The 27,876-nt window shown below is 37.0% G+C and overlaps 1 protein-coding gene across 1 annotated transcript in view; it reads left to right on the forward strand.

Moving 5' to 3' along the window:
* LOC134673180 (neural cell adhesion molecule 1-like) overlaps positions 1–27,876 on the forward strand; it is a 187,114-nt gene that overhangs the window by 124,285 nt on the left and 34,953 nt on the right. The window contains exons 9-11 of the mRNA XM_063531135.1: positions 21,448–21,578; positions 22,199–22,358; positions 27,343–27,504. Coding sequence (XP_063387205.1) covers positions 21,448–21,578; positions 22,199–22,358; positions 27,343–27,504 — 453 coding nt within the window. The remainder of the gene's footprint in view (positions 1–21,447; positions 21,579–22,198; positions 22,359–27,342; positions 27,505–27,876) is intronic.

Consider the following 27,876-nt stretch of genomic DNA (forward strand, 5'->3'; position numbering starts at 1 on the left):
TACGTACGTAGTTTAACTTCTGCGCTATCAGGTCTCATGTGCTACACACTGGCTCAGTGAATTTGGAAACATTTGTAAGCAAGGGTCCGACTCGTATTAAAAGCTCGCGTAACAAGAGAACTTAGTTTTCGTAATTAAAGCTGTTAGTGCGACAACACCAACAGTTGACATCAACGCCGAAAACTAATTCTGCCAAAAACTAAACTAGTGGAGCTGGCGGTCGCACAAATAGAAAGCGGTCCTCTATTTATTTCTATAGAATGCGGTTTGACTGTACTTAGATTATTTGTTGAACAAGAATAATCATAATAATACAATTTTAAAACTAAAGTTAAAACTATCAATAAATTTAAAATACAAACTATAAAATATACTTACGTACAAAAAGCTAATTACAAAAAGCAATTACTGCGGCATGGACCCCATGACACTGGCGGCGTTACCTCTCTGTATCGCAAGGGAAATACGTAGATTATTTTGTGTTAGACATTAGCTGCCGTATTCGAACTTCAAGATATTCACAAGAGACGACATACGTTATAGTTTAGATATCAACTAGTTCTCTTTTGCAGCGCAATTCGGGCAACCAATGTCACTTTTACGTTAGGTAGAGTAAGATAACTATTAGATGTGAATTGGATCTCTAAGTCATATCCTGTGGAAATCGTTCAAGAGTATCTCCAGAATCGCGCAAATGTCAAATTTGACACGTTAGATCTTAAACATATCGATGTCTATTTCAAAATCCGAATCGGGCCCTAGGTCTTACACTCCTCTGTCGTACAAAAAATCCATAAAATCTAATATTTAGTAAGTACTAAAGATTTTTTTAGACAAGCCAAATTGAAGAAAAAAAGAATAATACTTATAATGCAGTAAAATGAGCCAGCTTAAGGATTTAAGATACCTAGGTAGTTTCCCTCCAGGGCCCGACTTATCTTTCCACACTGTATAGTTAGGTACAATACATAGTTCCTGCCGTAAACGAAGCTTTGGCTGAAACATACATTTTATGCCGAAAGCGAAACTTCAGTCGGATACTTAGGCGTGGTCGAAAAAATCGGCAGTTTTTTGACCGAAACCAAACCTTTGGGCGAAACATGATTGTTATGCCAAAACTCGAACCGATATTTCAGTCAGACACTAGTTAGTTGTCCTGTATAATTCCGCGTTATACCTATGAAGTTCGTTGCTGCCTTCAGTATGTTGTGCCACCACAGAGTAAATTAGACCGAATCAGTACCAACAAGTCCGGTGCGGTTTATCCGTGCGATGGAAAGTTTCGTCTCAGTTCAGAATACACCTAACAGCCGTATTTAGGAACGAATATTCAATCCCAATGAAATGAAACCATTCTAAATAATTAATAGAATCAGTCTTTAATTTTCGTAAATGTATAAAAATTCAATAAAATATATTACTTGCGAATTAATAACGTGGTAGCTAGTCAATCAGTGCCAATCGTTATACTCAATTGCGTACATATTATATGAACATGCAATTATTAATGTTCCAACCCTCCCGCCACGAATATAAATACGCAAATAGGTAAATCGCAAACCGGCACCAAAAGTCCAAAACTCGACACGTGTTTCGCCTTTTTAGAAGGCGTCATTAGATGCTGTACGGATATGATGGTCGTTCTTGTCTACGTAACAGCGTGATAAAACGGTGTCCGTCACTTTCTGTCCCACGGTGTTAAAAAGTGACAGTTATTTTATCACGTGGATAAAGATGGATAAAACCATCCATAATAGGCCAGCTGCACAGATATGATGGTCTACGTGACAGCGTGATAAAACGGTATCCGTCACTTTCTAACCCGCGGTGTTAAGAAGTGACAGTTATTTTATCACGTGGATAAACGTGGATAAAGCCATCCATAATACGCCTGCTGGAGATGTTGACAATCTGACGTCAGACAACTGATAACAGTCCGGTTTTAAAGCAATGTTATTATTTCGCGGATTAGCATAGTATTTTTTTTGTCATAGCTCTTTCTAAAAGGCATCTAGATGCATACAAATCCTATGTAAGTAACTTACTACGTACTTTTCGATGTGTTTTTGATTAAGAGAAATTTCACCGAGAGAATTCCACAAAATGGAGTTACCAATTTATTCTTTATTCTTTATTTCACTGTAGTCATGTTCATAATACATAAGGTGTTACAAGTATATAAAATGGTAGGTACATGACACCCTGTAAGGGCACACAATATTATTGTCCTTAAAACTAGAAACATAATATATATGTACACATTAACTTAACTTCTTTTATATTAGGTAAGTATCCCGTACCTTAACAGTGCGAGTTAAAGTTATTTATTTATTATTCATTTATTATACTGGCAAATTAATAAGTTTCATTTCAACTTCACAAGACCGAAATGATTGCGAATAAAACTATAAATAAAGCAACTTTTATTACAAAATAACAGTTGGAAATATTTGGCTACGTAAAATGAAGCATATTTTCTAGATACTAAATTTAGTTACAGAAGTTAAAGCCTTGAGCTTGAGGTTACAACATAAGATTTATGACTAAGAGAAGATATTGCTGTCTAAAATATAAATATTTTAGATTTTACAAATAATATATAGTTTTATAAACATTTTGAGAAGTTCTGTGATCGCGGTAGACCATCAAATGAGGGTGACTTTGGTGAGGTATTTTATATTTAGTGTAGTTTTAAAATAATATTTGCTCGTTGATTAATAAAACGATAGTTTTATTTGCAATGTATTTTATTTATTTAAAAAAATTGGTACGTACATATTGGTAAAATTCATCGAGACTTAGCTCATTCTGTCACTTGACTTAGTATCAAGACTTCATTCATCCATTCCCTGTAGGCCAAGCACATGATTGATGAGAGATTAGGTGAGATAGGTCTTTTTCTATAGTTCGTTTTTTTAGCATTAGAAATAAGGTAAACAATCTTGATGTGTCTTTTAATTGAAAAACACATTTTAAAAATAAGTTACGGCAAATATGTAACAATTATGAATCTAGTACGATCATTTATATTCTTCTGCTTTCATAAGTAATAGTTTTTGATTTTTAAAAAGCGTTTTTCAATTAAAAGACATGTCAAGATCGCTTACCTTCTTGCAACTTCTTTCTAATGCTAATAAAAACGAACTATAACTATGTTAACAAAAGAGGGACGGAAGGGAATCTATCTCGCCGCGAGATACTGTCGCGCCAGTCATGTGCTAGCCCGGCTGGGAACTAATCTCTGAAGGCTTTCGAATATCCTTTACGACCAAGCGTGATGAAAAACATACAAATTCGTATATTATCTCGTATCTCGTTAAAGTACACACCTAAACTTTAAATAAACGTTTGTACGTTACCCGTTCCACAAATCAAGCCTCGCTTTTATGAGCCCGCGGGGGCTCCTTCAAAATAAATAATGGCGCAAATAAAACACACATTGATACGTACAAAATAAATTTTAATTAGAATCTGGTAGGTGACGCGCGTTCTTACGCAGCTGTGGCAAGCTAAAACTGAGTATATGATGGTTACCAATAAGAAAAAATATATAGTTAGTTTTTTTAGCATTGGAAATAAGGTAAACAATCTTGATGTGTTTTTTCATTGATAAAACACATTTTAAAAATAAGTTACGGCAAATATGTAACAATTATGAATCTAATACGATCATTTATATTCTTCTGCTTTATAAGTAATAGTTTTTGATTTTTAAAAAGCGTTTTTCAAGTAAATGACATGTCAAAATCGCTTACCTTTTTGCAAGTTCTTTTTAATGCAAAAAAAAACGAACTATAATATATTAAAACCTGTCACTCATTTATTTTAAGTCGAAGACTCAGCATACTTATTTCGCTCCATAGCATCTGCTTTGGTACGACAAAGCATGCTCTCGTTGAAGATCCTCGTTATGGAGCGAAACATGTCAAGCACTTTTCGACATAAAATACGTGTGAGACCCGTTTTAATATATTTAATTATTTCTGTGTCTCACGGAAGGTTTGAAATTTAATAATATATAATTTTAAATAATAAAAAAAAAACAGAATTCAAAGCAAGTTAGGTTTTAATCTTGTGACCTAGATTTTATAAGGCACCGTTGTCGCTTTGTTTAGCTGTGAGAAAAAATGTACACAGAAACTCTTTGCAAAAAGCCGGGTCGCATGCATGTATTTATGTATCCGTTTTAGTGTAAAATATAAGTGTTGCTTATATTAGCGGTGCTAGTATATTCATTTATGTTCGTAATCAACTCAATATGCGACAATGTGAAGTATACACATACTTCATTGTGCTTTTGACAGTTAAGTTTGTATTAAGGCTCCTCTACATGATAGGCCAACGCCGGCCACTCCAAGGGACGCATTTATGCGTTAGAGGGAGCAAGTGATATTGCTATCTCATTCTACCGCATAGCTGCGTCCCTTAGAGTGGCCAGTGTTGGCCCATGGTGTAGAGGAGCCATTAGGTAAGGTACACATTATTACTCGGGATATCGATGAAATAAAATTCATCTATTTTACTGTTATAAAGCATCGAAGAAAGTATAAATAATAAATTACGCAGGTTTTTAAATAAAAACATGCATACATATAAAAGCCATATACTGGGTTTTGAATTCGCGACGCGCGCTTGCCGACGTAAAATGATGTATTCCGGTTACGCCTCGCGGGACTAATCTCGGTGCTATAAATTATACGTAACATTACGTATATTTGCGTCTATAACATTTTATTCGTATTGGCGACATTTGTGTATGTGTAAGTAATCAAATATTTTTACAATAGGTATCGATATAAGTGAAAACTCGTATGAAATAGGCTGAAGACTTTTGAACTTATAACTCTTATAAGTGAATGCCTATGAGCGAGCGATGAAATTATTAGTTATTTAGAGTCAGTTAGACGACCGGTCTGGCCTAGTGGGTACTGGGTAGTGACTAGTGACCCTGCCTATATGAAGCCGATGGTCCCGGGTTCGAATCCTGGTAAGGGCATTTATTTGTATGATGATACATATATTTGTTCCTGAGTCATTGTTGTTTTCTACGTATTTAAGTATTTATATATCATATATATCGTTGTCTGAGCACCCACAACACAAGCTTTCTTGAGCTTACCGTGGGGCTTAGTCAATTTGTTTAAAAAAACTCCTATAATATTTATTTATTTATTTAGTTATAGGTGCACATTCATGTTATAGTTTGTTCCAAATCTTTGTTAGACGATATACTGTATATTGTTTTTATCCGATCCAGCAATAACGTTTCCCCGATATACCGTAGGTATACTAAAAACGCTGTATAATGTATAATATTACTTAGGTATAAAACTATAAGCATTTACATTGTGTGCAATATTCTCTGTATTTTTGTGTGAACTCGACTGTACCTGCCAAAACCAAAATTGACGTGTAGCGGTAGCTTGGGTTCCCTATAACCCATTCATGTACTGCCGCATTCGAACTTCAAGATAATCACAAGAGACGACACGTACTAGATCCGGGTGCGCCAAAGTTCATATAAAATTGCAAATTCGATTATTGAAACTCCGAAAATGTATCTCATATAATTTTACATCCTAATGATCATTGTACATTTTCATTTTAAACAATACTCATTGGAACTTCGAATTTATTATATTCAATGTCATTCTACATAAATATCTCTATTACTAAAATTTATGCATATATTATTACTCGACATATCGATTTTGACATATTTGATTTTATTTATAACAGCATGCACCTGTAGGTCAAGGCAGGTTAAAATCCTGCCAGAAAGGTGGGTTGGGTTAGAACTGCGACCCTCACAGAACCGAAATGCTCCCAGAAAGGTGGGTTAGGTTAGGTTAGAACTGCGACCCTCACAGAATCGAAATGCTGCACAGAAAGGTGGGTTAGGTTAGGTTAGAACTGCGACCCTCACAGAACCGAAATGCTGCCAGAAAGGTGGATTAGGTTAGGTTAGAACTGCGACCGTCACAGAACCGAAATGCTGCCAGAAAAGTGGGTTAGGTTAGGTTAGAACTGTGACCCTCACAGAACCGAAATGCTGCCAGACAGGTGGGTTAGGTTAGGTTAGAACTGCGACCCTCACAGAACCGAAATGCTGCCAGAAAGGTGGGTTAGGTTAGGTTAGAACTGCGACCCTCACAGAACCGAAATGCTGCCAGAATGGTGGGTTAGGTTAGGTTAGAACTGCGACCCTCTCAGAACCGAAATGCTGCCAGAAAGGTGGGTTAGGTTAGGTTAGAACTGCGACTCTCATAGAACCGAAATGCTGCCAGAATGGTGGGTTAGGTTAGGTTAGAACTGCGAACCTCACAGAACCGAAATCCTGTGACCCTCACAGTGAGCGAGCGTAGCGAGAGCAAATGCTCCCGCCTTAGTCTTCGAGAAATTCTTACAAATAACATTATGGGCACAGATACATTCTCAGTGACAATATTATGAGTAAAAAAAATGGAATATGTATCGTTATGAATAATGTAGGTAGTAGCACAAAAAACTATAAAAAAAATATATGAGTAACAATTTTCGGAGAAACAATGATTATGACTACAAAGCGGTATTATTAGAAATATTCGAATAATAAATTGTATATGAGCCAATATGGACCCACTAGATCCATTCTAGATACGTTATAGTTTAGATATCAACTAGTTCTCTTTTGCAGCGCAATTCAGGCAACCGATGTCACTTTTACGTTAGATAGATTAAGATATCTATAAGTATCAACTAGATTTTACTAGAGTTAAAAATAAAATAAATAAATTAGTACTAATTTAAACTACCTATAAATACAGTATAAAAAACCTATAAAGGACCCAATCATAAAAGAAATGCCCCGTCTAAAAGTTCGGCCTGCGGCATGGACCCCATTACACTGGCGTCGTTACCTCTCTGTACCGCTAGGGCGATACGCTGAGATAGGTACGCGCCAGCCCTACGGTCCCCTGTGGAGTCGACCAGCCGCACCGACAAAGCCTTCATGAATGCCTTCATGTCGGTTGACCAAGGTCCCAGAGTCTCAACTGCGAGCGCCGCAAACTCATAGTTGTTAACTAAGGTCGAGTATTTGCGGTGCTTGAGAATCTGGGCCTGGTCAACGCAGCGCCAGCCTGGATGCGAGTCGCCCCGATGTGGGACTGTGCAAGGCTGTCAACGCATATCTATTAGATGTGAATTGGATCTCTAAGTCACATCCTATGGAAATCGTTCACGAGTATCTCCAGAATCGCGCAAAAGTCAAATTTGACAGGTTAGATCTTAAACATGTCGTTATCGTATCTTGGTGATGTCTAAAAGATATCTAATAGATATCTATTTCAAAATTCGAGCGGGCCCGTAGGCAGTATTGTACAATTAAATGTGGTGTAGTTCATGTCGACCTTTTGCGCGGTGACCCCGTGGCCTTTCGTAAACGTTTCATAAAGCTTCTCTTGGCAGTGTATGTAGGGCTACTACCAGCCTACAAATACCTCGCTGTAAACAACATGTCATTGTTAGTTTGCATCTAGCTTTGATACTGCCTTTGACTCTGGCAGGGACCAAATTCACAAACGAAATTCATTTGTACCATGCCACTGCATCAGAGACAAAACATCCTCCAGACTGAGCATAGTCGCGCTACCCCCTCTGCCACGCATACGGTAATTTTACTCCATGTTCGAGTCGAAAGTGTCTTTGTGGGACGTCTGTGTCTTTGAACGGACCAATCACGGCACGGTACTTCGCTCACCTCGTCCCGCGCACCCCCGCATTTTGGCATCATCGGTTGCATGAAATAATTGCTCTAAACTCGGTCTAGAGGATTCATAGTATATGCACTGCATGGACGATTCCATTTATGCGTGGTATCGCATGTGTTTCTAGCTGATAAATGTCATGATGTGCAAAATCAGGACTTGATTTTATGGCACCGTACGTTATGGCACTCAGATGTCATATATTTTTTGGTACTTATAGTGTTTAAGGATAGCTAATTTTTTTAAGGTGTCCCACTGCTGGCCAAAGGCCTCCCCCCTAGACTTCCAATCCTCCCGATTAACTGCAGCATCCGTCCAATGATAATCACTTATTTTTAATTTTTTTTTATAAATAAATAAATATTGTTGGACATTTTTACACAAATTGACTAAGCCCCACGGTAAGCTCAAGAAAGCTTGTGTTGTGGGTGCTCAGACAACGATATATATAATATATAAATACTTAAATACGTAGAAAACAACCATGACCCAGGAACAAAATATATGTATCATCATACAAATAAATGCCCTTACCAGGATTCGAACCCGGGACCATCGGCTTTATAGGCAGGGTCACTACCCACTAGGCCAGACCGGTCGTCTACATATATTTTGCAGTAGTACATGTATTGTCCAAAAAAACTATATTGTAAAAATAAAAAAACCCCAGAAAAGTACAAGTCGGACTCGCCCACATTTGTTGTTACAGCGGCAACAAATACGTCATATGTGAAAATTTCAACTGTGACAGACAAACAGACGGACAGACAGACGGACAGACAGACAGACACACAGACGGACAGACAGACAGACGAACAGTGGAGTCTTAGTATCCCGCGTTTTTACCCTTTGGGTACGGAACCCTAAAAAGCATGAGCTTATGAGGTTCTGTTTTTATTGTACTTTTCCGAGGCTCTTAAGAAAAGAGGATGCGGCCTAACAAATTCTTTGCAACAATTTATGAGGGTTGTAAAATGTTAATATGTGACGTTACCTATGAAAAGGGACCTTATTGTCGATGGCGTTTACGCCGTTATTAACGATGCTCCGATATAAACACAATGCCGTGTGACGCTGTGCAGCGTAAGCGCCATCGACAATAAGGTCCCTTTTCATACATAATGCCCCAATATTATCAAACGGTAACTTTCATGGGAACTACAGGCTGTCAGCGGTGTTTTAATTCTCACCCTTATTTTTTACTAGGTCATTTAAACTGTTCTTTAAATAGCTCACTAACCCTATCACATTATTTCCTAATCAGTTATAATTGGGAGTAAGTCCACATTTTGTACTTCGTAAGACTATAATTTGGAGAATATCCACCGAAATGGAGTCGTAAGTACATATTTTTGTATCGTCTAATACTTATCTAATTACTGAGGTATCGGACCGGAACATACCCTGTTCTTTGATCTAATTAAAGTAATTAAATATACGTTGACGTTTCCATATTTATTTAAAGTTTTGTGTGGTTACCTAATTAATATGTAATACGACCTATTTCTTTTCAATGTTTATTTTGGTTTATTTTAGATTGTGTTGTACTTTTGACCTCAATCTTATGATGTCTTTACATTAATTTACATAAAAATTTAAATTAATGCGGTGAAGAATTATTTTTATTATTATTTAAAGTTTTAATATGTAGTTAAGTAATTAATAGGCATCACGTTTGTTGTATGGGAGCCCCACTTAAATATTTAATTTATTCTGTTTTTAGTATTTGTTATTATAGCGGCAACAGAAATACATCATCTGTGAAAATTTCAACTGTCTAGCTATCAAGGTCCATGAGGCACAGCCTGGTGACAGACAGACAGAGGAGTCTTAGCAATAGGGTCCCGTTTTTAGGGTTCCGTACCCAAAGGGTAAAACGGGACCCTATTATTAAGACTTCGCTGTCCGTCCGTCCGTCCGTCCGTCCGTCCGTCCGTCTGTCACCAGGCTGTATCTCACGAATCGTGATAGCTAGACAGTTGAAATTTTCACAGATGATGTATTTCTGTTGCCGCTATAACAACAAATACTAAAAGCAGAATAAAATAAAGATTTAAATGGGGCTCCCATACAACAAACGTGATTTTTGACCAAAGTTAAGCAACGTCGGGAGTGGTCAGTACTTGGATGGGTGACCGTTTTTTTTTGTTTTTTTTTTGTTTTTTTTTTCATTATGGTACGGAACCCTTCGTGCGCGAGTCCGACTCGCACTTGCCCGGTTTTTTTTTTACCCTTCGGGTACGAAACTCTAAAACCTAGTATGAGTCTCGCGATTTAAAAATTAGTGATTGAAAAAAATGTTAATGAAATAAAATGTATTATTGCCTAGTAATTTAAAATGAAACATTTAATAAACAATTCTTACTTGAAGTGTTTACATATGCGTAGCTTTTACCAACGATACCTAAGATGAAACCTTGAAATGTTAGATCTCAATTGTATGTTGACGTAAAAGACGCAAAGCGACGCCCACCAGATTACTCGTACGAAAGGGAAATGTACATATTTCTCGGCGACATCCCTAAAAAGACAAGAAGTAATGATATTAAACGTTAGGTGGGGTATATATTTCTCAGCCTATTGTATCCGCCGGACAAAGGTCCCTTTTTTCTTGTCCGCATCCACTTCCGACCACCCTTTCAACGTACATTCCCACCCTTTTGTCTATCTTCGCATCGCTCGACGTTTTCGGTTCGTGGTGATATGCAACGGTACTCGACATAGTTCCGCTCGCACTCTTTATGACTTGGGGACCGATTCGGATTTTGAAATAGACCTCTATTAGACATATTTTAGACATCACCATGATACGATAACGATATGTTTCTAACATAAGATCTAAGCTGTCAAATTTGATATTTGCGCGATTCTGGATATACTCTTGAACGATTTCCACAGGATATGACTTAGAGATCCAATTCACATCTAATAGATATCTTACTCTATCTAACGTAAAAGTGACATTAGTTGCCCGAATTGCGCTGCAAAAGAGAACTAGTTGATATCTAAACTATAACGTATCTAGAATGGATCTAGTGCGTGTCGTCTCTTGTGAATATCTTCAAGTTCGAATACGGCACTAGCATTTCTTTGTCTACGTTTCCAAGTTATTGCATAGTTTCCTGGTATTCAAGGAAGCGATCACGGTACGGCAATAAAAGAGAAATAGTTTTATAAATTTTGCCACGTTTTCTATATTGCAGCGTCAAGTTTTTATCAGCATAAAAGAATATCGGGTCACATAAAAATAATTGTCGCTTTATAAGCGGAAGAGTTCTGAGAGGGAGCTAATTTTAGCACAAAACTGCAGTTGAAGATAAAAGACTATAAGTTACTGTGAGATTTAAGGATATACGTCATTTTCGGTTTAAACAGTAGCTTGGGAAGTGTCGTATGCGGCAGAAGCGCTGAGCAAGTGCTAAGTAGCAATGATAATTAAAGTTAACGACCTTACGGATGTGCTAACTGTTCGGGCCCGCGCCCCTTTATCTCTTACTCCGCAATATTCGTTCCTAGAATGATGCGACCAAGCACAGATCGCTTATATACTAGACAAAGCATTTATGACTCGCCCTCACCTTGCTTGCTATTCTAAAGTCAATTCCTACGGCAAAAGGTACCTTAAGGCGGCTGGCGCTTACGCTATTATTAACGCCGCTCCAATTGCAATATTCAGCCGGGGTAATAATGGTACCTTTTGCCGTGGAACGTCACATATCTTTATTGTTTCATATCTAGTGAAATGTCTAATTCGTTTCCCGTATCGCGCCGTAAGTTTGATGACAGTGACTTTCTAAATTGCTTCATAGTCTAGTCTACAGGAGGAAGTCTATGTTCCCAGATTGAGAAGTAACGCTAATTCCGTTACGCTCACGGAGTTAGGCAGTTGATTGTCAAAATTATAAAGCAATCAGCGGGCAATTTGCTTTTGGGCGTTAGGGGTGAAATTGGATTATGAACTCTTGGAAACAAAAATTGCTTGTAGCTGGAAACAGCCAGTTTGCTATTAGATTCAATAATAGAAATGGGCATTGACATTTCAAATAAGTGAGTCGTAGGTACATTGTATGCACGGACAAATATATAATTAGACAGGGTGACTTAAAAAAACTGCATTCCCGTTGCCAGGGAGGATTTGGGATTATACTGAGCAACTTTAACTATAGGACCAACCCCGAAATCGCGAAAAAGAAAGTCAAATCGTTTATAATTTCAGGATTTTCTACACAGAACAGAACTTGGCATCCATATCGATCTCAATTCTTTTGTCGGCGGGTCAACAACGACACATATTCTTAATATTGAACTTGGCTCTCAGATCACATTTATAGATATATCACAGATTTATTTCTGATTGTATTTTTCCGAAAACTATAATGATTGTAGTTTTCGTTGCTAAAATCGTTATGTACATTATAGTATAATGTTTATGAAAAATAAGCATTTGGCTTTAATAGGAGAGCGTAATTTCGATTGCACGGGAGCGGCTTTTTGGCGGCGGGGTTCGTATGACTCTTAACTTTCCTCAATATTTTTTATGTTATTAATTAAAATCACGCCTAAGATTTCACCCTGTATACTAAAATGTAGGTCAAGAACAGACGGAGCTTACACAGACTCCGGTCGTCACTCGGCTTGTAGGATTAATTTGGCTTTGTCCGTCTTAGAGGGACCGCTGTTCGATTTGTTCGGAACAATGTCCATTACTTGTAACCTCTTAGAGTTAGACCAAGAAAAGTCTGCAGCGATTTTGATAGCCCACGCAGTGCAAGTGTTATTTATACGTCATAATTTTGACGTTTAAAGTAACACTTGCACTGCGTGGGCTATCAAAATCGCTGCAGACTTTTCTTGGTCAACTCTAGTATTTGTCCACAGCTTCTAGTTCGTGTAACTAATATATGAACCTAAAAATGAAAATAATAGCTTTTAATGAATCATTAATGGCTCTGGGTTCTTCAAAATATGTGTCAAAAGTGACGATTTCGTTTGAAGAAACGTCAGATTTGACACTGACATATCTAATTCATATAATTTCTAGGTCTAACTGACGTATCTTAAAGTTCGAACCGGGCCGTAATTTTAAGTAAAAAAACACGAGTTAACCGTAAAGTAAAATAAATATAATTTAAGAAATATATGTAAGTACATGCTACACGTTTGACACATCATCTGATCCCCTACTATTGATGCTAACTATACATTTATTTTTTATATATTTCATGAACCTTATTACAAAATCAAAAGGTCCAATAAATGATCAGTCATGAGCGATGCTGTCAGTTGAATATTTTGGTTTTTATTAGTATGGATTTCCGCAAAGTAACTCCTGAATTTATTCACTATTTCATGCTGTTAATGTTTTCATTATGAATAGGTATAATATTTTTTCATGTACAGTCGCCATCAGATATATCGGAGCGGCCAAGGTGCTCACAAATATCTGAGCACGCCTTTATTGTCAAGGCGTTAGAGTGCGTGTTCAGATATTGTGAACACCTTGGCCGCTCCGATACATCTGATGGCGACTGTACAGCGGCTACTCTAGCCATCCGTGCTCGAGATTTATCCTGTATACAGCTCAAAGTCGGCCCTAAATACTTTATTAGAATAATTGAAGCCTGAATAGGGCCTAAATGAAGTCAGAACTTAATTGGTCCTTGTCTGGCTGTCTAGGGCATTTAATTGGACGTCCTAAAATTTGGGAACAAACTTTTTTATTCAGCAAAATAATCGACATGTTTATTTATTCATTGAAACTTTATTGCACAACAAATGACGGGCTTAATGCCTTAACGCATTCTCCACTAGTAAACTAATGGGTCAACTGAAACTTAGAAAATTGGTGCAGAAACGAAACTTGGTATAAAGAGAAAACTAAAATAAATTACTTATACAGTTCACTATTAAAATGTACATATATTTATAAATACTTAACCTACGTATGTTTTTCTAAAAATAAATTATATTGTATCCTATAACCATAATATTGACAAACAACGATTTCTAGTAAAAATATATACTTATCTAAGCTTTTCACTATAAAAAATCTTATGATGCGCTCCACTCACTATCAGTATAATTTCATTATTTTGACATTTTTTCAAAAATATTAAAAATGTTTAATAACTTCATTATCGTCCATCATTCTTTCTGTCATTTCTGATTGCATCATTCTAATCAATTCACTGTCAGTAGTAGTAATGTCATTTCTAGTACCATTACTTTGACATAACTCCAATACTGACGGAAATTATTAAAATAAACTTCATTACTTGCCGTCATTCCTTCATGACTCCCTACACTATCACTAAAAACGTCATTCCGTCAAAGTAATGTCAGTATCCATGATAGTGTCAGGGCCGTATATATATTTATACGAAGTTAAAAAGGATATTTGTATTACCTTACCTTCGTAATTTCCCCACGGTTGTATAAATATAAAATCATTAGCAGGAAAACCATTTACGTATTTTTCTCGATTCAATTTTCTAATTATCTATCACCCGCTTTTCCGGTTCATTTAAATATTTCGAAGCGTAGCTTATCGCAGCTGCCGTTTTCCTTACATCTGTTTTATCTCATTAGTAAAAGTTGACGAAAGAATTCTACGGGACGGTCAATTTAAACAGTGGATTACCGCCCGTTAGATATAGCATTGTGAGATTTATTTTGTAGGTAGGAAGATACAATGAATAACACATATTATAGCTACAGTTGCAGTAGCTACGTTGTGTCTACAGCCTGTGTAAATATATCAATATTCTCAAGATTTTTTGAAGGATCATATTTGGAGCTTAGATTGAAGCCTAAGTGATAAAAACTTTTAAGAGGGGGCATCACGATGGTTTATAACTTTTATCTAAATTACTCGGAAAATAGTCTTTTGACTAAAATTTTGCTCTTGAGGTCCCTCGGCAATATCGTTAGCTTTTTATACTAATATTATACTTGACTGTACATCTGCTGTAGTATGAATATGAGTGACGCGTGAAGTCATATGCTACAACTACCAAATAATAACTTGTGATCTCTACTTCGGACACAACGGAACACGCCAGCTATTACGACTAAGGAAATTAATTTCCAAATATAAATAAATCCCATTTTCTTCTGCCCGACGAACCGTAACACATTTAGAGCGGGAATTCCCGGCGCGAACCGTTTTGGCAACAATTTAAGCAGGAATCGCAAATGTTTATTTGTCGCGACGCTTCGGGCGGCGTCGTTATAGGTCGGTAATGGCCAATAAAATGTCACCGCTTCCGCAGATAAGTGTTCACCTGAACTGCCGGCTCGATTCGGGAAATGAATTAGAGACTCACTAGATATGAAATAGTAAAGATATGTGACGTTCCACTGCAAAAGGTACCTTATGACGGCTGGCGCCGCGATTCGGGAAATGAATTAGAAATTCACTAGGTGTGAAATAGTGGAGACATGTGACGTTCCACGGAAAAGGGTACCTTATGGCGGCCGGCGCCTACGTCGCATAACGCCGCAATAATATTGGAGCGGCGTTAATAATAGCGTAAGCGCCAACTGCCATTAGGTACCTTTACTCGTGAGACATCACATATCTTTACTATATCGTATCTAGTTAATATCTAATTCATTTCCCGAATCGCGCCGTGCCTTTGCACTTTAAGAGACGCAAACAAACGCTTTCAGCCGCCTTCATTCAGCGCCTCGGTCGGTAATTACCACACTATCCTTTCATGTTTTATTCTGCGTTTGCGATTAAAGGACTCACGGGGAAAAGTTAAAGAAGCTTCGGTTAAACGCAAAGGAACGGACGTTAATTGTTTTTCATTTATCTATCTTCTATCTATCTATCTATCTATCTATATATATAAATGCAAGTGTCCTGACTGACTGACTGACTGATTCATCAACGCAGAGCCGAAACTACAAAAGCCAGAAAGTTGAAATTTGCACACCAGATTGCATTTATAAAGTGTACAAGAGATAAGAAGCGATTTTGAGAAATTCAACCCCTAAGGGGGTTAAAAAGGGGATGAAAGTTTGTATGGGGTTAATGTTTTCTTTTAAGCTAGAAATTTGAAACTTCGTAAAAAGACATATTATTAAAATACAAGAAAACTAATTTCAGCGTTTTTGAAAACTCATCCCCTAAGATGGTGAAAAAGGGGTTGAAAGTTTGTATGGATATCAAAAAAATTTTCGAGTGGTGGACTTGACTCTTTGTATTTAGGGATATTATTAGAAGACAGGAAAAGTAATTTCAGCGTTTTGTAAAATTCATCCCCTAACAGGGTTAAAAAGGGGTTGAAAATTTTAATCCATTACAAATGCTTTGAAACTTCTTAGAAAGGCATAATAGCCGATTACAAAAAAAAGTGATTGCAACGTTTTTGGAAATTCAGCCCCTAAGGGGGTTAAAAAGGGGATGAAAGTTCGTCTTCGGGTGCAAATTTTATTTTAAGCTAGGAACTTGAAACTTTGTGAAAAAGTATTAAATTCAAATACAAGAAAACTAATTTCAGCGTTTTAAAAAATTCATCCCCTAAGGTGGTGAAAAAGGGGTTGAAAGTTTGTACGGATATCAAAAATTTTTTCGAGTGGTGGACTTGAATCTTTGTATTTAGGGATATTATTAGAAGACAGGAAAAGTAATTTCAGCGTTTTGTAAAATTCATCCCCTAACAGGGTTAAAAAGGGGATGAAAGTTTGTATGGGGTTAAAGTTTTCTTTTGAGCTAGGAATTTGAAACTTCGTAAAAAGATATATTATTAAAATACAAGAAAACTAATTTCAGCGTTTTTGAAAATTCATCCCCTAAGGTAGTGAAAAAGGGGTTAAAAGTTTGTATGGACATCAAAAAAAATTTCGAGTGGTGGACTTGAATCTTTGTATTTCTGGATATTATTTAAAGGCAAAATTCATCCCCTAACAGGGTTAAAAAGGGGTTGAAAGTTTGTACGGATTTAGAAGACAAGAAAAGTAATTTCAGTGTTTTGTAAAATTCATCCCCTAACAGGGTTAAAAAGGTGATGAAAATTTGTATGGGGTTAAAGTTTTCTTTTGAGCTAGGAATTTGAAACTTCGTAAAAAGATATATTATTAAAATACAAGAAAACTAATTTCAGCGTTTCTGAAAATTCATCCCCTAAGGTAGTGAAAAAGGGGTTGAAAGTTTGTATGGATATCAAAAAAAATTTCGAGTGGTGGACTTGAATCTTTGTATTTCGGGATATTATTTGAAGGCAGGAAAAGTAATTTCAGCGTTTTGTAAAATTCATCCCCTAACAGGGTTAAAAAGGGGTTGAAAGTTAGAATCCATTACAAATGCTTTGAAACTTCTTAGAAAGACATAATAGCCGATTACAAAAAGAAGTAATTGCAACGTTTTTGGAAATTCAACCCCTAAGGGGGTTAAAAAGGGATGAAAGTTCGTCTTGGAGTGTAAATTTAATTTTAAGCTAGGAACTTGAACTTTTTACATTTTTGCATTTAAAAATCAACCCCCAAGGTGGTGAGAAAGGGGTTGAAAGTTTGTATGGAGATCAGATATTTTGTAAGTGCGGAACTTGAATCTTTGTATAAGGGCATAGGTACCTATTATGAGAATACAAAAGTAATTTCAGCAACCAACATCAAAATCCACTTGACTTAAAACTTCATACAACTTGCTAAAACAGAAAAGTACTTAATTTCAACATTGCTTGGATATGAAAATTATAGGCACTAAAGATGTAAAATGTTGAAAATAAGATTCCACGCGGACGAAGTCGCGGGCAACAGCTAGTCTATCTATATATATAAATGCAAGTGTCCTGACTGACTGACTGACTGACTGATTCATCAACGCAGAGCCGAAACTACAAAAGCCAGAAAGTTGAAATTTGCACACCAGATTGCATTTATAAAATGTACAAGAGATAAGAAGCGATTTTGAGAAATTCAACCTCTAAGGGGGTTAAAAAGGGGATGAAAGTTTGTATGGGGTTAAAGTTTTCTTTTAAGCTAGGAATCTGAAACTTCGTAAAAAGATATATTATTAAAATACAAGAAAACTAATTTCAGCGTTTTTGAAAATTCATCCCCTGAGGTGGTGAAAAAGGGGTTGAAAGTTTGTATGGATATCAAAAAAAATTTCGAGTGGTGGACTTGACTCTTTGTATTTAGGGATATTATTAGAAGACAGGAAAAGTAATTTCAGCGTTTTGTAAAATTCATCCCCTAACAGGGTTAAAAAGGGGTTGAAAATTTTAATACATTACAAATGCTTTGAAACTTCTTAGAAAGGCATAATAGACGATTACAAAAAAAAGTGATTGCAAAGTTTTTGGAAATTCAACCCCTAAGGGGGTTAAAAAGGGGATGAAAGTTCGTCTTCGGGTGCAAATTTTATTTTAAGCTAGGAACTTGAAACTTTGTAAAAAAGTATCAAATTCAAATACAAGAAAACTGATTTCAGCGTTTTAGAAAATTCATCCCCCAAGGTGGTGAAAAAGGGGTTGAAAGTTTGTATGGATATCAAAAAAAATTTCGAGCGCGGGACTTGAATCTTTGTATTTGGGGATATTATCAGATGACAATAAAAGTGATTTCAGCGATTTGTAAAATTCATCCCCTAGCAGGGTTAAAATGGGGTTCAAAGTTTGAATCCATTACAAATGCTTTGAAACTTCTTAGAAAGACATATTAGCCGATTACAAAAAAAGTAATTGCAACGTTTTTGGAAATTCAAGCCCTAAGGGGGTTAAAAAGGGGATGAAATGAAGGGGTCTTGGGGTGTAAATTTAATTTTAAGCTAGGAACTTGAACTTTTTGCAAAAAAGGTATTAAAATAAATAAACATGAAAACTAATTCAAGTAGTTTTGAAAATCATCCCCCAAGGTGGTGAGAAAGGGGTTGAAAGTTTGTATGGAGATCAGATATTTTGTGAGTGCCGAACTTGAATCTTTGTATAAGGGCATAGGTACCTATTATGAGAATACAAAAAAAGTAATTTCAGCAACCAACATCAAAATCCACTAGACTTAAAACTTCATACAACTTGCTAAAAAAGAAAAGTACTTAATTTCAACATTGCTTGGATATGAAAATTATAGGTACTAAAGATGTAAAATGTTGAAGATAAGATTCCACGCGGACGAAGTCGCGGGCAACAGCTAGTAATTGTACAATTGTATCGAGAAAGCACCCTAAGATTTGAACAAGGGATTATTTATTTAAGAAGTATCTAAACAGACTAAAATAGACGAAACACTTATTTTTTTCATCACTAGGGTAATGAAGAACGTTGACTTTAATATGAGTCTCGATAACAATTTCGGTAATTCCTTCCTTATTGCGCAACGTACCTACTCGTACTATCGTTTGTACGGGACTTTTAGCACAGAATAATTAATAGTACTATCGTACAGAAAGGAAACTTCCTACAAAAACGTAGTTTGACAGCGGTTTAAGGTCGAATCATGCTGTCCCTTTCTAATATATGGCACTATCCCTTTGGGCCATTTAGGGTTGTCAAAAATCAAGTGATTATCTTATCTGTGGCCGTGCACACAAAGGGAAGTCAAGTGGTGCCAACCCTAATAATTGCTCGGAGCAATGCTGAGCCGAGCGGAGCCGAGTTTGACCGAAGTCAGGAGTTTCGCACCCCTGCTTCTAGTCAAACTTGTGAAATGCTCCTATTGCAAACTTGGGACGTAAAATCATTACCTAATCGCAGTAAAAACCGATTTCGCTGGCTTATTTACACAAATAACAACCTATAAAGTTTACGTAGCCTTAGAAAAGTTCTTTTCAGAAAACGTATCAGACGATTACGTCTGATACGTTTCCTACACGTGACGACTTTTAGGATTCCGTACCCAAAGGGTAAAACGGGACCCTATTACTAAGACTTCGCTGTCCGTCCGTCCGTCCGTCCGTCCGTCCGTCCGTCTGTCACCAGGCTGTATCTCACGAACCGTGATAGCTAGACAGTTGAAATTTTCACAGATGATGTATTTCTGTTGCCGCTATAACAACAAATACTAAAAACAGAATAAAATAAAGATTTAAATGGCTCCCATACAACAAACGTGATTTTTGACCAAAGTTAAGCAACGTCGGGAGTGGTCAGTACTTGGATGGGTGACCGTTTTTTTTGTTGCTTTTTTTGTTTTTTTTTTTGCATTATGGCACGGAACCCTTCGTGCGCGAGTCCGACTCGCACTTGCCCGGTTTTTTTTTGTTGACCGTTGTCGTCTTTATGTTTACTTAGACCCACAATATGAACATAACCAATATCTTATTATTTACATAAGTAAGTTTTCTGAACATATTTAGATAGACCATTAAACTTCACGAACACATCATAATCTTGTCATTGTTGTATAACTGAAATCAGAGACGCATATAATTTTGTAGAGAATTTTGTCATTTAATCAACTCCGAAAAGCCCTGGAGAGGTTTAAGAAATAGAAATAGTTTATTCGTGGCATAAAAAATAGGTAACAGACAAAAAAATAAAAGAGGAACAAAAAAAAATACTTACACTCAACATTACAACACATATCATTACATAACAGAACAAGTCAGCCACGAAATGGTCCCGACTCGGCATGGTGTTAGCCTTGATGGGCCAACGCTGGTCTTCCGTAGCCTTGATGCAATCCTAAAAAAATGTCACACTGTCTTATAAAATATTTGAATTTGATCATTACATCATGTAATAAAATAACAATTAAAATACAACTAGTACCTATTAGCCAGGCTTAATCTTTTCGTATTTTCCAGTCCGCTCTTACGTTTTGGTACATTCAAGCGGCCGCTAGCGGCTTCTATGAGTATGAAGCTCAAAAGTGGTGACGTTTTATAGTATGCCTCATTCGCACTTATGAAAATTAAATGTTGCACACTTCAATTATTTTAAGCACAAGCGTAAAACCAAACTTTTGCATATAATTTTCTAATAATTATCTTAGATTAATAAGATAAGTGAGGCATAATATGCATGAATAATTTCACACTCCTGAATAACTGAATGTCCAAAACTTAGTCTGCTGAAAATAATGAATTAAATCTTGGAACAGAAATTGTCTTTGAAGTTATAATGAATCTTCTTAATCTTAAGTTTCTGGCAAATGAAACGCTTGTGCCGGTTTGTGAGATTTCCCGCGGCACTTCATAACAATATTATACATAAGGAGAAAATACTAAATCACGAGTATTTCTAGTAAGAAAATCAGCTCCAAATATAAAAATATGTATACGAGCGCCGCACGTATCTCGTAGGTACCTACAATGGAGATTTTTCCACAATTCTATACGATTAATAGTAAAAAAAACAATAAAACCATCATTAATATATTTACGTATTAAGTGAATTTGCTTAAATACGTCAAAATGTTAACGATTTGTTCTTTTATTGTATTGGTTACTCTACACTTTGCTCTACACGATAGCCCAGCGCTGAACCAGCGAGATGGCCATGCGATGGTTGAAACGCAAACACGATATAGTTCTGGAATGGGCCACGTGTAGATACGTCTTGCCAACGCTGGCTAAACCTTTTATGTACAACGAATAACCGACACCGAGGCCATCTCATCGCCATCCCGCTTATAAACCATCCGACACCACTGCGCTCTCCACACGTTGGCCCATCTTAGTGAGCCAATATGATGGCCCAGCGTGTAGAGGAGCCAGAAGACACCTTATTCAACTGTTTTTGTCCAACAGATCCTCCTGTGGTCTCGCTGTCTCTCGGCAGCACGCTCAACCCCCACGATATCAAGGAGGGGGATGACGTCTACTTTGAGTGTTCCGTCCGCGCCAACCCGAGGGAGCATAGGATATCCTGGTATCATAATGTGAGTTGTTTTTAACGCCTTTTACCTTAAGTAACTAACTCACGCATTAAGTATGTGCTAGGCGGTTGTCCATCGGTATCTCTTTGTGGTACCATCAGCCGCAAAAGTGTATGGCAACAAAACTAATTAACTCAACCGGCTGCTCTAAATACTCAAATGTCTTTACATAGTGCAAGTCCAAAAGCCTTCAAAGAACGGATACCTACGAGTCAATTCTCAATCTAACAATTTTTTTGGTCAGTAGCAGTAAAATCAAATCACTGCGTTTACGGTGCGTTAAGGTGACAGTCCATTTCCAACGACAGCTGCACTACTGTTCATTTTACTATGGAAATTGAGAATGACAGCGACGCGTTCAGTACCGGTAGTGCAGCTGCGGTTAGAAATGGAATGTTACCATTAGTAGTAGTAGTAGTAGTAGTAGTAGTAGTAGTAGTAGTAAACTCTTTATTGTACAAAAAGACATATTAAAAATAACATACAATTAGCAAGAAGTACAAAGGCGAACTTATCCCTTTGAGAACCATTACCATACCGTACCAATCACCACCATTAGAATATTTTGAGCGGATTATGAATATGGTCAATCCCAAAGATAATGATTTACTGATTTTTCCCAGGACAAGCCAGTGGTCCACAACCTAACATCGGGCGTGATCGTTAGCACCAAATCTCTGGTCCTGCAGAAGGTGACGCGCGACCACGGCGGCGACTACAACTGTCGTGCCGCCAACTCGCTCGGCGAGACGCCCAGCCAGCCAACGCATCTTAGCATACAGTGTGAGCAGAGCTTAAAACATACGACTGTTGGTTTCATATTTCTGTGAGAAAGTTGATTTTAGTGTGAAATTGGTGCGCGTGAGATGCCCTGCGAGCCGTGTCAAAGTCGTATCTTAACAATGTCAAAATTATACCCACGTTCCAGTATTTTTTACCGGATACCGCTATCTAATTAAATATTTTGATTTAGAAACATCTTTCTCTTCCTCGCGTTCGCCACGGCTCATGAGTGCCTGGGGTCCGCTTGACAACTAATCCCATGATTTGACGTAAGCACTAGTTTTTACGAAACCGACTGCCATCTGACCTTCCAACCCAGAGGGTAAACTAGACCTTCTTGGGATTAGTCCGGTTTCCTCACGATGTTTTCCTTCACCAAAAAGCGACTGGTAAATATCAAATGATATTTCGTACATAAGTTCCGAAAAACTCATTGGTACGAGCCGGGGTTTGAACCCGCGACCTCCAGATTGCAAGTCGCACGCTCTCACCGTTAGGCCACCAGCGTTTTTTGATTTAGAAACATATATGAATGTTAAATAAAACTATCGGTTGCCTGATGCTTTTCAGTAGTATTAATGACATGCTCTGCTGGAGTTGCTAGTTAGTTAAAACCACTACCTATATATTAAATTTTGACTAGGTACTTTACGTGTTATCAAGTTTAAAATGTTAGGATTGTCATCATTTTGTGGTGTGTATTTTAAGTATAAAGTATCACAAATGACCAAGTTCTTGTTAATAATTACCTATAGCATTTTTGCAGCAACTGTTATATAAAACCGCAAACATTAAAATATTTCTGAAAATACTGCGAAATGTCGCAAACAACGTATATAAAGACATCGCTAACTTTCTCTATATTGGAACGCTGCCAGGACCGCCACGTATATTGAATTCGATTTTCCCAACTTGCATAGATATCCTGCAACTTTTGAGGACACGAGGACATTAACCTAACTTTTGTAGAGGAATCATCAAAATTTTCTTATATTTGTACACGGATATAAGTCCTTATACAGGGTTACTTTTTTACCGGTACAATAAATTTTACCACATCATTGGTACCACATAATAGATCACATTGCACAAATATTTTTTTTTTATTTCGCATCAATTAATTTATCCTTCACCAATTTAGTAACTTCTGGTTGCACTAAGCCGCTCGCTAAATCGCGCGCGATGACGTAAACAAACAGTTGCCAGTTCGTGCGTTTGCTAATTGATGCATAAGGCATCCACATTTTCTAGTACTTTAGCGGATAAGTTCGGGCATTGGTATTTTTGTTTTTTTGTTCCCAAATAGTACTTAACAAAGAATGCTGGTATTTTTTATTTTTGGCAACAATTACGTATGTTGATTTATTGTACTGGTAAAAAAGTAACCCTGTATAACCTTTTCATGGCTTAACCACTACACGTAAGCTGAACAATATTCAGTTCAGTATTTTTTTCAGTATTCATGAAAATCTATTTTTTTTTATTGCTATTATACGACCTTGACACGATTTGCACTTCGTATCTCGCGCGCACCAATACAAGTAGGTAAGTGTGAGATGAAACGACACTTACGGCCCGATTCTAACTTTAATATACGTCAATTAATAGATCTAGAAACGATATGGATTAGATATGTCAGTGTCAAATGTGACGTTTCTTCAAACAAATACGTCACTTTTGACACTGACATATCTAATCCATATCGTTTGCAGATCTATTAATTGACGTATCTTAAAGTTCGAATCCGGCAGTTAGCTAAGTGTGTACCTAAATAATTTTAAGTTTATCAAAATAGCCATGCTACGCCAAGATAGATAGATTAGTGCAATGTTTACATCTCATTAAGTTAAACCGAGTAACTTTCCGTCTTAATGCAAGCGATTAATTTCAGGAAGCATCCTAAGTTTCAAACAATAATGAGGTAGAAATAAAATCAACGAAGCAAGTCCGAATACCCAGAATCATTTTAGCAATTAAGTACAAATCTTTCTCCTTTTCCTAATAAATTTTATAATAATACGATTAAAATCTTCGTTTGAAGATTAATGCATTTAATAATATTAATATTTGGTTTTAATAAAATGTCTAAGCTTGTAAACCGGTGTAGTAGTAGCAATATATAATGGGACGCAATTCTACTTAGTTATTTAGCAGGTCGTGATATCACTAATCTTGTGTCATGGCCGCCATAATACAAAGAAACTATTGTACAGTTATTCAAATCAATTATTTATTAGTTACGACTTCAACTAGAGCCGCCATATGGTGAACAAGATGTGAACTAGTGGAATGTCGCCGTAGAAGATGCAAATTATTGTTATTGTCAGTATTTATGGTAAGAACTCAAGATCTTGACAGACTGACGAACAACGTAGCGACAACAATAGGGATTTACTGCGCAAAACCCGGAAGAACCCTAAAAATTAAGTCTCCGATAAGTAAATTGAGACAAAGATTACTTTTCCGATCAAAATTGGAGTTTGTTCCCTATTGTCAACAGAGTGTTAATAAATTCCGTTCCATCTTAAACCGGGTCTTAAATCTTTCGCCTTCTGCAGTATCAATCATTCTCGAAGAGATCCAAACAATGATTAGTTACAGTCAACGGGTTGAAAGGAGAATATATTGAGATACGAATAATTCGACTTTCGCTAAACAGGAGTAATTGATCCTGTCCCGCTGCGCTGGCCTCTACTTACTAAACCGACCAACACGGTCCCAAATGGTTCGCTACCTATCAATTTAAATTCAAAACGACACTTTCAAGGGCCTCGCTAACCTATTTCATGCTAACTTAGTATTAGCACCTTAGGCAAGTTTTGGCTTACAAGTTGATATTGAACTATCTCGCAAGTCCATCAATCAATATCGAGCTCTATTATCCTTTGGTATTAATTTACTGGCAGTTCTGATCAATGTGGCAACAAACAGGGCAAGTTCTATTAGGGCGCGGAGTGAACCGAGTGTCGGCGGGAGCGTGGGAGTGAGCATCAATCATTGGGCGTAGGAGCCGCGAAGATTTACGCCGTCAACGTCACCGCGCACGACCATCTGAACGACGACAAATGCGCGCTTTGTTCCATTGCTATTTGTTACTTCACTTCGTCTGTTCCACTTCCGCACTTTGTACCGCTCGCGAACATTTGTTTGTATTGCTCAACAAATCTTAACCTCGTTGCGATTTACTAGCGCCGCGATCGCTAAACTGTGCCGGTGTTACCTTAATCACATATATATTTTCATATCCGAGTAATCCTAGGGAGGGTTGCTTTAACGTGAGCAAATATTTGAGAGTTTAATGAAAATCTAAAGCAGGCGGGAGCGCAGTTTTGTAAGTGTATAAATGAATCACGACGCCGACTGCGCCGGTTTTGGGGGGAACAGTCGGACGATAAAATTTATGATATCGTCTAACTTCTGTTATGATTTAACGAACTGAATTCGGGCTCTCTTTGTCTTTGTGTTAATTATTACATTCCTTCTTGTTATTGAAACGCGTCGCTTTGGGAAAACCGAGCCATGCATCTGAGCGTCGAAATTTTCCTTTTACAAAACTCTACTCGAAACAGGAATGCTTTTGCGCTTATTTTGTGAGATAATAATAAAATAAATATACGAGAGTTTATGAAATAACATACATTTACTTGGGTTCTATATTTTACAGGTCTTGTTAGCTTTCGTTAAACAAGAGTTGCCTTTTATACGCTTCGGTTATTATACAAGCTCGATAGGTTAAACCTCTTTTTATTACCTGCCGGGGCGATGTAGTTTATGCAAAACGTTTTATAGCTGAGTTTACCTACTGTGTAAAGACATTATTAAAGCACAGTACCTACTCTTTTCAAAAACTATACATATTTTCTTGAAGAAGACTATACCTTTACATTCCGTAGTATAATTATCATCCAAGGTTAATTCAGGCATCCGTTCAAGCAAAGAGACTTTAGTATAGAGGTGGAATGCCAAATGTACGGCGCCATCTAAAGTCATACCTTTAGCCTATGCTCGAGTAGATGGGGACACTTTTTGACATTTAACATATATCAGTGAAATGGCGTTCTAAAAGTTTTAATCATGTGTGGAAATATGGGCAGTAAAGTTACAGTTTGTATATTTGTGATCTACTCACAAAGCCCCTTTCATTTGGTACCCCACATGGTATGTTTAAAAGAAAATATAAAAAGTGTGTACTGCCGACTTTATGACGTCACTGCAACTACCCCCACCACTTTCACGCTTGTCATCTCATATATTTGTGTTCAGGGAATTACACTGAATGCATCGATACCATGCATATCATGCATATTCAATTATTCACCCATATCTGAGACGACATGAACGAAAACTATCCTAAAGCTTGTAGTAGTAGTAGTAAAACACTTTATTGTACAGAAAACAAAACAAAACAAAACAGGAAAAATAACATTCGTCATTAGTACAAAGGCGAACTTATCCCTTTAAGGGATCTCTTCCAGTTAACCTTTGAGCAATTGAGGGAGAATTGGAGACGGTAGACATCCGTACTGTACCAACAGCGTAAATAAAACAACAAGAAAAGAAAATTATAATGATAATAAAACGAAAAGTTTCTTAGTTAATTATAATATTAGCAACTTACCTACAACAAATATATACATATATACACAACTAAATACATATGTGCGGCTTGTGCGGCCGTGGTACTAAATTAAGCCCTGCCTAGTAGTAAAACTGTCTAATAAGTCTCCCATTATTTTATTACACCTTATATCTTACCATTCCTTAATAGCTAGTAACAAAAAGAGAACTCTATAAAATAACTACATATTTGTAAAAGTATTAGATGGTGGCAGATACTTTTAGTGCGTTGTTTAATCCGCTACTATTGCTGATGACTGTACTATGATGACTGTATTGTGATGGCTAGTCTGTGGCCATGAGTAAGCCCATTCATAATAATAATAAAAAAAAAATATCGTTACAAATAATGTATTTTCTTGATCAGACGCCCCAGTATGCGCCCACCCGTCGCCCCAAGTACTAGGAGCGCAGATGGACGAAGCGTTACGGGTACGGTGTTCAGTCACCGCGAACCCGCCCGATGTCACCTTCTTCTGGCAGTTCAACAACAGCGGCGAGAGCCTCGACGTGTCGCCTACCAAGTTTGGTACGTCTATTCCTACAGAGGTATCCTCGTCTACTTGTGCCTTTCAAAGTCTTCACAAATATCTGTACATGTTCAGGTCTTTTTGAACAACATAATAGATACATGTGATATAATATGTTGGTATGAAGCATTTTCTTTATTGTGTCAGTTGTAACAATCACTTAAGGTGGTTCGCCTAGGTTACTCAAAACTTAACTCTCGCTAGATGGCACCACTTTTGCAAAATTTCAGATTTTATTTTTTTGTGAAATGGTCTTGGTATTTGTATACTTAAAAGTATGTTTCGCGCACTCTTTAAGTAAATATTGAACTATTAAAATAAACATTGAATACTTCATTGTGCAAAAACCACGTTTTTAATTCGACGGAGTG

This window comes from Cydia fagiglandana, chromosome 18 (assembly GCF_963556715.1).
Source record: "Cydia fagiglandana chromosome 18, ilCydFagi1.1, whole genome shotgun sequence".
NCBI classification, from domain to species: domain Eukaryota; kingdom Metazoa; phylum Arthropoda; class Insecta; order Lepidoptera; family Tortricidae; genus Cydia; species Cydia fagiglandana.